Here is a 17,166-nt window from a genome sequence, read left to right as displayed (position 1 = left end):
AAATATTTTTACTTGACAGACGAGTGCTTGATTGAGTTTGTTGTGCAAACTAGAGGTCCACTCATTACTGGCTGTGTAAAAAAAATGGACTTTCATTTTTTTCCACATTTTCCAAAAACTTGTGGAAAAAAATGACATGTTGAAAAGACTTATGGAATGTACGTTGGGGTGTTTGCTTTTAAAATGAGGTTATTGTGTGGGCGTTTCCATACTCCTGGTGCTCCAAGACCTTCAAAAGTGTTATGCCCCGTACACACGACCGGTTTTCCCGTCGGAATAAACTCCGACAGTTTTTCCGATGGAATTCCGTTCAAGCTGTCTTGCATACACACGGTCACACCAAATTCCGACCGTCAAGAACGCGGTGGCGTACAGCACTACGACACGCCGAGAAAAATGAAGTTCAATGCTTCCGAGCATGCGTCGACTTGATTCTGGGCATGCGTGGCTTTTAGTCCGTCGGAATTGCATCCAGACGAACTGAAATTCCGAAAAAAATTGAGAACATGGGCCCAGATTCACGTAGGAGATACACACAATTCATATATTATTATATTATATATTAATATATTATATTATACAATATATATATGTATATCCACTGTATATACATTGGGCCAGATTCAGGTAGGAGATACGGCGGCGTATCTCCAGATACGCCGTCGTATCTCTGAGTGTGAGGCGTTGTATCTTGGTGCCTGATTCAAAGAATCAGATACGCCAGAATTTGTCTAAGATACGACCAGCATAAGTCTCCTACGCCGTCGTATCTTAACTGCATATTTACGCTGGCCGCTAGGGGCGCGTACGCTGATTTACGCCAATGTTAAAGTGGGGGTTCACCCTATAAAAAATTTCTAACACTAGATCCAGCCCAGTTCTGCATATAAAATGACACTGACCTTTTTTTTTTCCCCGTAGATAGCGTTTAGCCGTGGAATTCATCGCGGCTTCCGGGTAGGGAATCCCGCGGGAGTGGGCGTTCCTATTGACATGCCAATTGATTGACATTCTAAACGACGGCGCACACAGCGCGTCACCACTTCCCGAAAGAAGCTTGGGTCGGCTCGGCTCTATTCGGCGCCGGTGCGCGGGTGCCAAATAGAGCCGAGCTTCCTTCGGGAAGTGGTGACGCGCTGTGTGCGCCGTCGTTTAGCATGTCAATCAATTGGCATGTCGATAGGAACGCCCACTCCCGCGGGATTCCCTACCCGGAAGCCGCGGTGAATTCCACGGCTAAACGATACCTACGGAAAAAAAAAAAAAAAAGGTCAGTGTAATTTTATATGCAGAACTAGGCTGGATCTAGTGTTAGAATTTTTTTATAGGGTGAACCTCCACTTTAAGAAGAATAATATAAAACACATGATAATGAACTTACTGGTTGGTTAGGATGTTATATCTGGGGCCGGAGGAGCTGTCGGGTGTTGGGGTGGCGTAGCAGTTTTTCATGATGAGCACAAATGGGGATGAACCCGAAGGTCCGGTTACAACGACACCAACATATAGCATGGCGGAGGAGTTCAGAAACACCTGGGAGGCGGTATACGGGGCGATGTATCTGGAATCTTCGAACAGGCCCATCGTTATCGTGAAATTTGCTTTTCCAGCCACATTGATGGAAGCCGAGCTGTAACAGAATATAATCATCATTAAATATTAATTAGGAAAATTGTAAAGGCATGATAGGGGAGATTTACTAAACCTGGAACGTCCATGGTAACCAATCAGCTTTTAACTTCAGAATGTAGAAGTTGAAAGGATGGACAGCCGCACCTCCAAAAAAAACCTTAGGTTGTCTTTATTTAAAAAATAGGTGGAAAATGCACTACAAATAACAGCAAAGGGTGGAATACATCCTACGCGTTTCGCACTGCGATCAGTGCTTAGTCATGGCTTAGCCATGACTAAGCACTGATCGCAGTGCGAAACGCGTAAGCTGTATTTCACCTGTTGCTGTTATTTGTAGTGCATTTTCCACCTATTTTTTTTATATAAAGACAACCTATGTTTTTTTTTGGAGGTGCGGCTTTCCATCCTTTCAACTTCTACATTTTGCCTCGTGCATTGCCGGCACTTCTGGCCTCCTGAGCAGCTACTGATTGTCCTGCAGACCCACCTTGAGCGGTAATTTCTCTTTTCCCAGCTTTTAACTTCAGCTTCTTCAATTAAGCTTTGACAATAAAACCTGGAAGCCGATTGGTTTCTATGAAGAGCTTCACCAGATTTTGCACCCTCCCGTTTTAGTAAACCAACCCCCCGATGTGTTCATTTTTGGTCTTACATAGAGATAGCTGGTTCTTTGTTTTGGGACGGGTGCATAACCGCAATATTAGAAATACACTTATTCCACCGTTTTTGGAAATAATTGATTCCAGCCGGCGAGGAAAGGCATTGCAGGCTTCGGTTTCAGGTAAGTGGCACATAATGGACTACTATGCGATAGTAGCCCATTATGCTTTACCTTTGCAGGGAAACAAAGCGGAAGTAAAACCCATCAGGGTTTACTTTCTTTTTAAATGGATTCAAAATAGAGATTTCCTGTATGAATCTAAATATGGAAGCTAAGCATTGGATTGGGAGAGTTACTGGCCAGCAGTATCTGCATGAGCAATCCAGATCTTGGTTGCTCATGCAGATACTGCTGATAAGGGTCTTATTCTAACTGAAGCCCTGAGGGAGGGGGGTTTATGACACCCGAAAGGCGCTGCATTCATTTTAAGTATTTTATCCCTTGGGCTGGCGCTCTGTCAGGGAACCAATGGTAGGAGAAGGACTCTAGGACCTAGCCTCCATCAAGACACCATCAGCAGAAGAAGGGCTCTAGGACCCAGCATCTCTACCAGCACGTCACATGGGTCTTTGTAAGAAAGTGTGTTAGTGTTCAAAGCTGCCGATTGATCTTCAGCTTGTGCTGCGTTCCTGTGATTCTTGTTCCTGAAAATCATTTGCTACCAACCCGGCTTGTTCTTGACTATTCTCTTGCCTTTCTCCTGACCTGACCTTGGCTTATTCACAAATATTCTCTACTGTGTCCTGTATCTGACTTAGGCTTCCCCTCTGACCCTGCCTGCTCTGTGATCCTCCTGGCTCCGAACTCTAGCTTGAACTGACTTCCCATTATCTCAGTGCCACTACAGGCCTGCCACGTCTCACAGGTGCCACCTGTCTGCAGCCACTGCTTAAAACATCAGAAAGTTTCTCTGCAAACAACATCACTGGCGACCTGTGCTACTTTGAGCCTGACTCCTCCTGTTCTCACTTTCAGTAGAGTCTGGAACTTAGCCACAAGGGAAGTCCTCTCTCCATTGGTCTCCAGCACCTGGTACGTGATACGCTCCTTCCACTAGTGCAAGATTTTGTTCTGATACATTTCTACAGGACTGGACACCAACTGGTCTCTCACAAGATCTGAGCACAATCCCATCTCATTCAGCACCACACCTGTATCTAGGAAAGGTACCAAGGAAATCGACTCACACTACGAAGGTGCTGATAGCGGTTAGAAGGTTGATCTCCATGTTTAATGGATAAGAGCAATGGAAGTCAATGGGGTACTCGTCTCTTATAATCACTCCGTCAGATTGTGATGCTAGGTATACAGTATTTGTATATGTGATCTCATTTCCATTGTTCTGAAAAATAACAATTACAAAAATTAAAACAACGATTCTGGGCAAAAAAAAATGTTTTGTTTTGTTTTCACTTTTTTAAATAGAACATTACACATGTTATAGTCATGTAGTCGTGGATCCACATCTTTTTTTTTGTGCAGCTTTCCACTCCATGTGAGATTCCATTTAATCAAAATGAGGCACCACAATTACATTTGTCAATGGTTGGTTTACTGATCGCTCTCTGATTGTCCCTGTTGTATCCTCTACCACAGGGGTCTCCAAACTTTCTAAGCAAAGAGACAATTTACTGTCCTTCAGACTTTCGGGTGGGCTGGACTGTGGCCAGCATTAAAGGGCCTCGCGTTTTTTTCACCTTAATGCATCCACTTAAAGCTATTAGACTTTAAGTGGTTAAACTTCCTGCATTTACACACAGAAGTTCATCCCTTTGATCTAAAAAGGAAGTGTTAGCTACAATGTTTCATGTTGTTAAAAACTTGGCAGACTGCCCAGATTTTTTAGTTACACTCAGAAGTTTATCCCTTTGATCTATGAAGGAAGTGTTAGTTACAATGTTTCCTGTTGTTAAAAACTTAGCAGACTGCTGGATTTTTTATTTACACTTACATTGTTGCTTCAGTTAAGACAGTGATCCGACTTCTGAGGCGACTTCCATTGAAATCTATCGGTACAAGTTGCCTAGAAGTCGGATTGAAGTAGTACAGGAACCTTTTCTGAAGTCGGAGTGACTTCAGTAGTGTACATGAAGATGGCTCCCATTCACTCCCATTAATTTTCTCGACCGCGCGACTTGGGGCAACTTGGGGTGACTTGAAGTCGGATCCCAGGTCGCCCCAGTGTGAACCGGCTCCTAGTTACAATGTTTCCTGTTAAAAACTTGGCAGACTGCCCGGATTTTTTATTTACACATATAAGTTTATCCCTTTGATTTAAGAAGGAAGTTCGTTACAATGTTTCATGTTGTTAAAAACTTGGCAGACTGCCAGATTTTTTCTTTACTCGCAGAAGTTTATCCCTTTGATTTAAGAAGGAAGCGTTAGTTACAACGTTTCCTGTTAAAAGCTTGGCAGACTGCCGGATATTTTCTTTTGGCAGCTGAGTGAGCAGAAAAAGTCGCTCCACTTGTTATATGAAAGAATCGGCAAACTCTGCAATAGAGATCGTCTTTTGAATCGAGATCATAATTTTTAACAATTAATTGTGCAGCTCTAATGGGTAGGTGAATTTCCCGGGGGTTACTTACTTTATCTAAATATGCCCCTAGAGGTTTTCTACTATCTGATCACTAGAGGAAGTCTGTTGTTTATTTGAAATATATCAGGAAGATACTTTATTTTAATTAAGGTCTGTTCTTGTTGTCTTTTGAGAATCAGCTACATTAATATTTGTTTGCATAGTCAGTGTATTAAAATGACATACCGTATATACTCGAGTATAAGGCGACCCAAATATAAGCCGAGGCACCTAATTTTACCACAAAAAATTGGGAAAACTTATTGACACGAGTATAAGCCAAGGGTGTCCATCTGCATGCCTCACTGTGCCTCACTGTGTCCATGCCTCACTGTGTACATGTGCATGCCTCACTGTGTCCATGCCTACTGTGTACATGTGCATGCCTCACTGTGCCCATACCTCACTGTGCCCATGCCTCACTGTGTCCATGCCTCACTGTGCCCATGCCTCACTGTGCCCATGACTAGACTTACGTTTAACATGGGAGTATATAGAAGGGGTGCCTGGCTTTGAAAAATCGGTGCTCCCCGGCCATAGGTCCCCCAGACAGCAAACTTTGCACACTTGTAGAGGAGAACTGGGGCTACATGTATGCTGGATACCGGGTCCCCAAAGTTACCGAAGAATATACTGTTTTAACATGGGAGTCTATGGAAGGGGTGCCCGACTTTGAAAAAACGGTGCTCCCCGACCGTAGGTTCCCTTCACAACAAACTTTGCACACTTGTAAGGAAGAGTGGGGCTATATGTGTGCCAAGGGGACCTACGGCCGGCCGGTACCGGGTCCCCAAAGTCCGGGAGATCAGGCGCAAAAAGGTGACTCGAGTATAAGCCGAGGGGGGCATTTTCAGCACAAAAGTGCTGAAAAACTTGGCTTATACTTGAGTATATATACAGTATTTACTGTACATTATTGTTGTAGTATTTATCATTCATAATCATGAAGCTATTAAAAAGTTACATCTAGTCTCTGTAGCAGGTCACCTATGATATGAAATCAAATAAAGATGTAATGGTCATCTACGTACCGCAATGGATCCCCCACAACTGCCATTTGCTGGTCGTGTGATGAAAGTGACGTAACTTTGATCGCTTCTTTCCGTGATTGCTCGGCAGGAATAATCTCTCATATGAAAGGCTGAGGGGCTATATTCCAGCTTCTCCATGAGACATTTGCTGAACCTCACTTCTATGTTCCCCAGGCCACAGGTGACTTGTGGTATGAGGTCACCTACAAGTAGAGAAGAAGACCATGTTGAAACGTACATTTCATCTGTTTCACTCACAACGAATTGCTTACATTTCTTGACCTCATTTTAATAAGTCGGTGAATGAGGGGGTTGGGTTTGTATTAATTGTAAAATATACCCATTGCCTTCACACTGAAGAGGGAGGTAAAATGTATAAGCTACCCTATTCCAGTATAAAAGTAACATGTAGAATGCCTCTTCAATTCCCATATGTATTTAATGGGAGAGACATTTTATATAAGGATTTTCGTATGCTAGGCATACTAGCTCGTTATGCATTTTTCTTTTATGAGGGGGGGGGTTAACTTTCTCTTTAAGACCCTCCCACTGTTAGTGGGATTTTACCACACCCACAACTTTATGCGGTTTGGAGGGTGTGTGTGGGAGGTGAGAGGGGGTTTTGGGGGGCTGTGGTTGAGTTCCTGTACCTATTTTCTGTCAGGGGAAAAAAAGCCCTGAGGGGGAGTAAACACTCCTATCATTTTCAGTCAAGGAAGCTGCCATCTTGGCCTCTGTTTTATCTTCAACTGGCATGATGCTGCACATGTGATCAGCTATGACAGAAGCCATTGGAGGGTTTGACAGTTTGTTTGAGAGCCCAACCAATGTGACAGTTACATTTCTGGCATGTGTCGGGAATGTAACTGTTAAATCAATGGATTTACTTCAACTTTAAATTGACATGGCATTGGTTGTTTTCACTTTGGATTGTGTTTAATTACTAATCCATTTGTTAGTTATCTAAGGGATTCATTACATGCTTATGTATTTGTATTTTACTTGCAATTATTTACATTTTTTTGCACTTTATATATATGCAAATTTTTTCACTTAGCACTTCAAAAGCGCTGCTTAATTTACACTTTATTTTGTTTTAATTAAATTAATTGATTTTTATTAAATTTTATGTAATTTACACTTTTATTTTGTTTAATTTAATTAATTTATTTAAAGTTTTTTTTCCCCCTAAATAGCTTCCTTTACCTTAGTGCAGTCCTCCTTCACTTACCTCATCCTTCCATTTTGCTTTTAAATGTCCTTATTTCTTCTGAGAAATCCTCACTTCCTGTTCTTCTGTCTGTAACTCAACACAGTAATGCAAGGCTTTCTCCCTGGTGTGGAGAAAGCCTCTTGAGGGGGGAGGGGGCAAGCAGGAGTGTCAGGACGCTCTCTACTTTGCAGATAGAGAAAGGAGCTGTGTGTTGGTGGTCGTCCTGACACTCCTGCTCGCCCCCTCAAGAGGCTTTCTCCACACCAGGGAGAAAGCCTCACATTACTGTGTGGAATTACAGACTGTGTGGAATTACAGACAGAAGAACAGGAAGTGAGGATTTCTCAGAAGAAATAAGGACATTTAAAAGCAAAATGGAAGGATGAGGTAAGTGAAGGAGGACTGCACTAAGGTAAAGGAAGATATTTAGGGAATTTTGTTTTCCTTTACAACCCCTTTAATTAAATGTATTTAATTTACACATATTTTATTTTAGAGCCGGTATAACAGTTGACACACGTTCGGAATTTCCGAGGAAAAAAGTCAGACGGAATTTTGTTCATCGGATATTCCGACCGTGTGTGTATGCCCCATCAGACTTTTTCCCTTCAGAGAATTCTGATGGAGTTAGAAAGAGAAATTCCGTTCGTCTGCATGGAACTCCGACGGGGAAAAAATAAAACACGCACGCTCAGAATCAAGTCGACGCATGCTCGGAGGCATTGAACTTAATTTTTCTCGGCTCGTCGTAGTGTTGTACGTCAACACATTTTGGACGGTCGTAAATTTGGTGTGTCCGTGTGTATTCAAGACAGCTTGACCGGAAAACCGGTCGTGTGTACAGGGCATAACATTTTTGAAGGTCCTGGAGCACCAGGACAATGGAAACGCCCACAAAAAATGACCCCATTTTGAACAGCTTGAAAGGAATTCCGTCTGAAAAATCCATCAGAGTTTATCCTGACGGAAAATCCAATTGCGTGTACGGGGCATAAGTAGCTGCTTGTTTTAGGGAATTTATTACCTGCTTGATTTCCTGGTTGTATCCCGTTAGTAGTATATAATGATTTTTTACAGTAACAGCCGGGAACATTGTCCACAATTTTACATTCCTCATCCGGAGCGCAGTCCACCCCCGAGCAGGTATGATTCGATTCTGGAAGAGAAGGAACACAAAGAATGGTTTATGAATTATGAAGGTAACATAATGGTTACAGCTTACTGAATTATCTTTGTGTCGGCACTGACCTGTACAATAGGCCATGTAGCAGCCTAGTGTGTTTGTTAGATGATACACATGAAATCCTCCTGGACACATTTTGACAGAAATACTGAAGGGATGTGTACAGCATCCATCATACCAGTTGTGACACATTGTACGTTTCACAATGCCGTCACTGACTGTAGGGTGGGAGCCGTTCATCCAAATGGGGATGCTAGACCCACAGCTGGCTCGTGGTACGCACTGCTCGGGGATTTGCTGGTCATATTCTCCTTTAAACCGAAACCAGCCAGACAGACGATAGTCACAATGATACCAGTCATACCAGTCAACATCAGCATTATATATATTAGAAGTACTGCGCCAGGGGTCATTTAGTACGGTGTGGGCGGAGCAAGGGTCAATACAGGAATATGATCCGATGGACTTAATGCATTCTTCATTAGAGCCACATGGTGTTCCTTGTTGGCATTCATTGATCTCACAGTGGTATCCATCTCCGTAATATCCATTGGGACAAGTACAGGTGTAAGATCCATAATAATTTGTGCAAATAGCTACTGGATCACATTCATTCAGAGATCTGTCGGCACACTCATCAATATCAACACAGGCAAATTCTTCTTTATATTCAAATCCAGGGTCACAACCACAGGTGTAAGATCCGATCGTGTTCACGCAGGAACTAAAACCAGTATAATAACACTTGTTGGTGTAAGCGCCCGCACATTCTTCTATATCACTACAAGATTTCCCATCTCCAGCAAACCCCTCTTTACATGTGCACTCCCCGTATCCTCCAAACTCCGAACACGTGGCATCCGGGTGGCAGTCAACATTTGAACAATTCCCTAAAAAGAGAAGGAAAACATTTAATTTTTTTTCTTACGGGTAGTGGGTTTTTATGGCATAAAAAACATAAGGTGTACTAATTTCCAGACAAACATATTTTAACCACTTAAGCCCCGGACCATATTGCTGCCCAAAGACCCAAGGTGTTTTTACAGTTTGGGACTGCGTCGCTTTAACAGACAATTGCGCGGTCGTGCGACGTGGCTCCCAAACAAAATTGGCGTCCTTTTTTCCCCACAAATAGAGCTTTCTTTTGGTGGTATTTGATCACCTCGGCGGTTTTTATTTTTTGCGCTATAAACAAAAATAGAGCGACAATTTTGAAAAAAATGCAATATTTTTTACTTTTTGCTATAATAAATATCCCCCAAAAACATATATAAAATTTTTTTTTCCTCAGTTTAGGCCGATACGTATTCTTGTACCTATTTTTGGTAAAAAAAAATCGCAATAAGCGTTTATCGATTGGTTTGCGCAAAATTTATAGCGTTTACAAAATAGGGGATAGTTTTATTGCATTTTTATTATTTATTTATTTTTTACTACTAATGGCGGCGATCAGCGATTTTTTTCGTGACTGCGACATTATGGCGGACACTTCGGACAATTTTGACACATTTTTGGGATTTTTGTCATTTTCACAGCAAAAAATGCATTTAAATTGCATTCTTTATTGTGAAAATGACAGTTGCAGTTTGGGAGTTAACCACAGGGGGCGCTGTAGGATTTGGTGTACACTGTGTGTGTGTTTACAACTGTAGGGGGGTGTGGCTGTAGGAATGACGTCATCGATCGAGTCTCCCTATATAAGGGATCACTCGATCGATGCAGCGCCATAGTGAAGCACGGGGAAGCCGTGTTTACAGACGGCTCTCCCCGTTCTTCAGCTCCGGGGAGCGATCGCGACGGAGCGGCTAAAAACAAATAGCCGCGCCGTCGTCCCGGATCGCTCCCCGAGGGGACCCGACCACCGCAAGTCGCGGGGGGGGTCCCGATTGGACCCCCGACCCACGTCTAGGCAGGGACGTATATGTACATGCGGCGGTTGGGAAGGGGTTAATGGGTTCAGTTCCGTAACTGACTTTTATTTGGGCAGGTATAATGAAAGATGTTTCCCCCGACAATCCAAAGCACTTGGGCCCGGATTCACAAAGCACTTACGCCGACGTAGAACAAGATACGCCGACGTAAGTGCAAATGTGCGCCGTCGTATCTGTGGGCCGTACCCACAAACTAAGATGCGCCTAAAAATAGGCTTCATCCCGTCGACGTAACTTGCCTACGCCGGCGTAGCGCGGACGCACATTTAGGCTGGACGCATGGTGGTGCTCCCATTGATTTTCTATTCAAATATGCAAATGAGGGAAATAAGGCGATTCACGAACGTACGTGCGCCCACCGCAGGCTATGCGATGTGCGCCTAAGTTGTACGTCCGGCGTAAAGTTAAGCCCCATAAAGGAGGTGTAACTCAGCAGCAGACATGCAAAGGTCTGCACCAGGGAACACAAGCCAGCGTGTTTTACGGAGTTTACGTTGGACGCGTGTGTGGCTGGGCGTAGGTTACGTTCACGCCATAGGCATTGATCCGGCGTAGTTTAGGCAGTTGTTTCGACGTGGTTGTGAGCATGTGCAGAGGGATGCGTCCACGTCCCGGCGCATGCGCAGTTCGTGGTACGTATCTGTCTGGCGCTCGGTCCATCATTAGCATGGTGTCACGCCTTATTTGCATGGCTCACGCCCACTTCCACCTACGCCCTCGTACGCCTTCGAAACACAGCACAGTTTTGGGAGCACTGGCTTTGTGAATTCCATGCTTGCCTCTCTGCGCTGCGTTGGCATAGCGTATATTGTTTGCGCTACGGCGGCGTAATGTGCGCCCGCTCTCTGTGAATCTGGGCCATTGTGTTCTGTGCGTTTTCGCTCAATCGCATCAATCATTCATCTATTCTGTTTTGCACGGCTAGACAATGCTAGGCAGGAGCAAATGAGGAAGGTGTGAAGTAGATCTGAGGCAGATTTGAGATTCATAAGCAATTTTTTTTAAATGGCGCTGCATAAAACCTGACCCTGACCACTTCCTAACCACCTACAGACTGGACGATTTCCGGTTACGGTCTTAATTTTTTTTTTGGCCATTTAGATTGAATTACATTATACATTACATTAAATATGGTAGTAGATCCGCAATCGATCGTTCAATCTATCTACCATGTTTGGTGGTGTTTTGGTTTGGTAGGCATGATTAGTTCCACTCTTGTATTTCTTTTGTTTTTTTCCAGTGCTCTTTTTTTGCTAGACCAGCTATAGGTAGGGGCATGGTCAGGTGATCACCTGTCCCCTATCTATTGATTAGCACTCCTGTGCTCCTACTGAGGAGACTTTAAAATTCATAGTTAGGACTGCAGTACACAGAGAGCCTTGACGAGGCCTGCAGCTTACACAGGTATTTGCAAATACATGCAACTAAACCTCTGTTTTTAATGCTTACAGCTAGACAGGTTAATTTGGTTTGTTGCTTTTTTGGTTGGTAACTTTAAGCTTGGGTATTATAGAATTTTTTTTATATTCCATATATATATTTGATTGCATTTTGCTAAAAACGCATCTCATTTAAAGTCCCAAAACCTCCCCCCCCCTTTTTATCCATTTACAGGGATGGAGGCCTATGGTTGTAGTTTATCATATGCCTCATGAAAAGTCCCAACCTTATCCCCCCTTTTTCTATCTATCTACTACTTGCCTTATTTGTTGCAGCTCATACTGTGGCCGTTGCCATTCTATGTGTGGGCATCTGAAGGCCACTACATTTCTTTTTTCTTGTATTCGTGGATAGGTGCATGCTGGGTAACCAGACAGCACCTCTCGATCTCGCGCGTGCGCACTAGAGCGGCACTCGTAGCGCAGGTTGTTTGTGCTGTTGTATTGACAACGGGCGGCAGAGGAACGTCCCACCCGTTGTTATGACAACACAGATAAGACAGTCCAAACAGCCTTAATCGCGCCGCTATACCGCCACCGCACCTGACCGCCCCAGTGTGAAATGGGCCTAATAGAAAGATAATGGTGCTGTAAAATATACAAAGAAGGAAATCACAATGCTGTTATATGAAAGGCTTACCTGATTTGTCCAACCCTGAAAAACATGTAAAAAAAAATAGATTTTTAAAAACAATGTCCCACATAAAGTGACATTACGTGACAAGTATGATTATATGGTTCTCATTTACAATCTACACACAAAGCATTACTCACGTTCTACTGGACATAATACTGGACCAGGTGTGGTTAGCAGCAATCATCATAAACCAATGTAAGACAGTGTGGGTACCAGTTTGCACCCTCATTACCGTGTTTCTCCGAAAATAAGACCTAGCCCGAAAATAAGCCCTATTGTGATTTTTGGAGAGGGCTGCAATATAAGCCCTACCCCGAAAATAAGACCTAGCATGGTATGTGATGTGGGCTGTGTGTTCTGGATGCATTAGGTATAGCGCTCAGCTGGCCTCCCGCTGCTCTCCTCCTCTTTAGCCAGCTGTCAGCGGGGGATTTTGACCGCCCTCCCCCTCAGTGCTCGGAGCGGGAACACAAGCTCCGGTGGGCCATTGAAGCGCATATTGGCGCTTAGCTGATGTCCCGCTGCTCTTCTGCTCCTATCAGCCAGCTATCAGTGGGGGATTTTGCCCCCCCCCTCGGTGCTCAGAGTGGGAACAAGAGCTCAGGCGGGCCATGGAAGCGCATAGCCGCGCTCAGCTGATGTCCCACTGCTCTTCTCCTCTCTTCTGCGGAGGATATCGGACCCCCTCCATTTGCAGTGCTCTGGCCGCACATGGGTGTGGCGCTATGTGAAGGTGTTTGTCACACATGGATTGCAGAAAGGTACAGTTTTCATTATCCGATACTGTAATCCAGAGCATTCTTGAGTTTTGCAGGCACATTTACTCGGTTCCACTGGCCACTGGGTATTCCTGACAGGCAGGGAGGGAGATTGGGGGAGAAATCAGCACATGACAAGCCCTACCCCGAAAATAAGCCCTACTGGGTATTTTGTTGCCAAAGTTTATATAAGACCCAGGCTTATTTTCGGGGAAACACAGTATATTAAGTGTAATAAGTGTATTAATCTTCCATAAGACCCCTTTCACACTGGCGCAGTTTGCAAGCGCTATTGAGCTTAAAAATAGCGCCTGGAAACTGCCCTTAAACAGCGACTTCTGTTTCTCCTGTGCGAAAGCCCTCTCCAAAAGTCCTGCTAGCCGCATCGGTGTGTTTACCATTCCTCCATCGCTCCTTCCCATTGAAAGCAATGGGAAACCACGGCTATACCGCTGGCAATGCGCCTCTACTGAGGCGCATTGCCGGCGGTATTAACCCTTTTTCGGCCACTAGCCAGAATACCACCGCAATTCAAACGGTAAAGCACTGCTAAAAATTGCACCGCTTTACCGCCACTGCACCTCCCGCCCCAGTGTGAAAGGGGCCTAAAACATTGTCACACTTTAAAATATTAGGGCTGGTACAAATGAATGTACCCCATATTCATTCACCTAGGGTGGGGGGCCGGTATCTGAGAGCCCCCTTATTAAAGGGGGCTCCCAGATTCCGATAAGCCCCCCGCCCGCAGACCCTGACAACCAACAGCCAGGGTTGTCGGGAAGAGGCCCTGTCCTTATCAACATGGGGACAGGGTGCTTTGGGGTGGGGGCCCCCCTGCCCTAGAGCACCCAACCCCCCCATGTTGAGGGCATGTGGCCTGGTACGGCTCAGGAGGGGGGGGGCACTCGCTTGTCCCCACTCCTTTCCTGACCGGCCGTGCGGCCTGCTTGGATACGGGTCTGGTATGGATTGTGGGGGGACCCCCATGCCGTTTTTCGGTGTAGGGGGTTCTCCTTACAATCCATACCAGACCTAAGGGCCTGGTATGACCCTGGGGGGGAACCCATGCCGTTTTTTTTATTTAGTTCCCTCATGATTCATACCAAACGCCGCGGCTAGAATTGGCGGGAATCCAAGTCGGATCCCAGTCGCTTCTATGACGTGCTCGCTGGAATGTGCTTTTTCTATTCCAGCAAGTGCGAGATGTCAGCACCATTTCACCGAGAATCAGCGCGATGCCGTCGTGTTGGAAACACATTCTCGGTGACAGGTACTGTAATGTCGGCATATTACACCGAGAACCCCAATTTTGATATATTATTAGTGGGGGGAAGAAACTGATTTATGCTCAATGCGTTTCATGAAATGTATATGCCACTTCCTCGGGTATGTCTAATTTGCATTACAGCATCAAAATTAACCAGCTATGTTTAAAACAAATACATAATATATACCAAGCAAGATATGGACCGTGATTGCCCAAGACCAGCCAGCAAATCTCAGGCGATAATACGGACAACATTATCATGTAAATTCCATACAGAGGATACATGTCTAGATGATTATAGGTAACCTTTATGTATGGAATTCAGAAATGGAGTGTCACATTGATGAAATGCGTAGGGCGGGGCAAGGATGGTGACTTCACTGCGCACGCCATCATCGTGCTCATGGCTCGTACTCACTGGCCGAAGACTATAGGGAAACGACTGAGCTGTTTTTTGTTTAGAAAGTTTGGAGACCCCTGTTCTAGACCCTACCCTATCCCACCATAACATTCTCTCCCAACGGCATCTCCTCACTCAACAACATTGGAAAGAAGTAAACTCTGGGAGGAGGCTTTCTTTAATACTAAAGGGGATAGAATATTGCCAGAATCACTGGATTGGTCCTATGGAGGTCACATGGCTCCCAGAAGATATTTGAGAATCTGACCCGTCTAAAAAAACACTGAAATCTAGGGGCCAGATTCACAGTAACAGTACGCCGGAGTATCTGCTGATACGCCGGCGTACTTTCAAATTTGCCACGTCGTATCTTTATTTGTAATTCACAAACCAAGATACGACGGCATTTGGCTAAGATCCGACAGGCGTACGGCTTCGTACGCCTTCAGATCTTAGGATGCAATACTTCGGCGCCCGCTGGGTGGAGTTTGCGTTGTTTTCCGCGTCGGGTATGCAAATTAGCTGATTACGGCGATCCACGAAGGTACGCGCGTTCGTCGCATTCTCTTACGTCGTCGCTAGTCGTTTTTTCCCGTCGCAAACATAAGCCTGCTTTTTCATGGCTTACATTTAGAACAGCCATGTTAAAGTATGGCCGTCGTTCCCGCGTCAAATTTCAATGTTTTTTTTTGCGTAAGACGTCCGGGAATACGAAAGTACGTTACGCACGTCGCCGTTCAAAAAACACGTCGGGCGCCGTAATTCACGCAAAGCACGGCGGGAAATTTCCTAACGGAGCATGTGCAGAACGTTCGGCGCGGGAACACGCCTAATTTAAATGGTACACGCCCCATTTGAATTAGGCGGGCTTGCGCCGGACGGCTTTATGCTACGCCGCCACAAGTTTACAGGCAAGTGCTTTGTGAATCAAGCACTTACACCGAAAACTTGCGGCGGCGTAACGTTAACGGGATACGTTACGCCGCCGCATTTGTACCTGAATCTGGCCCTAGATTTGGATTTTGGCCACCTGAATCTGAGAAATCCGGTCTAAATTTAACATGATCCAAATCTCAGGAATTGATCTTTTAGACAAGTCATTGGAGATGGTCTATCAGATTCCGAAGTCTTCATATGCACCGAGATGAGAGAACTTACCAGTAAATCCTAAAACGTGTACAGAAAGCGTGCGACTCCCCCGAGCGTTCAGAATCCAGGATCCCACAGCCGGACTTTTTACCAAATGGGAACTTAGAATACTACTATCATACGAGGACCAGGAGTAGTAATAATCACTAAAATATGGATTTTTTGCATATTTATATGTGTTTCCTAAAAGAATAAAGGGCACATAATTAAATACAATTTAAATAAATATACACATTGATAAAAAGGACATTTGTCAAACAACTGTCGGGCCCCGTACACACGGACGGACAGTCCGCTGAAAACGATGGTTGTACACACCATCAGACATAAATCCGCGCGTAAACAATACGCGGGGACGTGGCCGCGCCGTCGCCGCGACGATGACGCAGCGATGTGGGCGGCCTTAAAGTTCAAAGCTTCCACGCATGCGTCGAATCAGTACGACGCATGCGAGGGATGGCGGTCGGTCGGACATTTCCGGTGAGTCTGTACAGACGACCGAACACGTCCGACGGACAGGTTTCCAGCGGACAGATTTCTTAGCATGCTAGGAAATTTTAGTCCGCTCGAAAAAATCTGCTCGGCCGGGAATCCGGTCCGGTCGGCTGTACACACGACCGGATCTGTCCGCTGAAACTGTCCGTCGGACAAATATCAGCGGACAGATCTGGTCGTGTGTACGGGGCCTAAGTGTAATATTCTAACAAGTTCATTTGCTACTCTCTGCCAATCCCTTCACCGGCTTCACCCACCCCACCATATAAAATTCAAAATACTAAATATAACATACAAGACCATCCACAACATCGTCCCCAGCTACATCGCCAACCTCATCTGCAGATATTGCCCAAATCATCCCCTCTGCTCCTCCTAAGATCTCCTGCTCCCTTATTTCCTCCTCCAATGCTCACCTCCAGGACTTCTCCAGAGCCTCTCCCATCCTCTGGAACTCTCTGCCCCAGTATGTCCGGTAAGCCCCTACAATGTTCACCATTAGACGATTCCTAAAAACAAATTTATTCAGGGAAGTCTACCCCACCTCCACCTAAGAACCTTACCTGAGCCACCTAGTTACATACTTAAGTGACTAAACACTAGCTAGGGCTCCGTTTGGATTTCCCAACATTTTGCAAAATTCTTGGACACAAGCTGAAAGTTCATCACTAAGACCCTTAGAATGAATTGGATACAGGGTCACTAATGCAATAAATTAGGGTTGCACCAATACCACCAAGACCGAGTACAAGTACCAATAAATTTTTTCAACTACGCACCAATACCGATTAC

At 44.8% G+C, this 17,166-nt stretch overlaps 1 protein-coding gene across 1 annotated transcript in view; it reads right to left on the bottom strand.

Moving 5' to 3' along the window:
* Window positions 1–17,166, bottom strand: part of LOC120942910 (uromodulin-like) — a 41,269-nt gene that overhangs the window by 11,734 nt on the left and 12,369 nt on the right. Inside the window, exons 8-14 of the mRNA XM_040355862.1 lie at window positions 15,889–16,062; window positions 12,309–12,323; window positions 8,364–9,188; window positions 8,140–8,271; window positions 5,903–6,105; window positions 3,481–3,635; window positions 1,382–1,630 (exon numbers count right to left, since the gene is read on the bottom strand). Of these exons, the coding sequence (XP_040211796.1) occupies window positions 1,382–1,630; window positions 3,481–3,635; window positions 5,903–6,105; window positions 8,140–8,271; window positions 8,364–9,188; window positions 12,309–12,323; window positions 15,889–16,062 (1,753 nt within the window). The remainder of the gene's footprint in view (window positions 1–1,381; window positions 1,631–3,480; window positions 3,636–5,902; window positions 6,106–8,139; window positions 8,272–8,363; window positions 9,189–12,308; window positions 12,324–15,888; window positions 16,063–17,166) is intronic.

This window comes from Rana temporaria, chromosome 6, assembly GCF_905171775.1.
Source record: "Rana temporaria chromosome 6, aRanTem1.1, whole genome shotgun sequence".
Taxonomy (NCBI): Eukaryota; Metazoa; Chordata; class Amphibia; order Anura; family Ranidae; genus Rana; species Rana temporaria.
The sequence above is the reverse complement of the archived record's forward strand: the minus strand, read 5'-3'. Positions and strand labels throughout refer to the sequence as shown.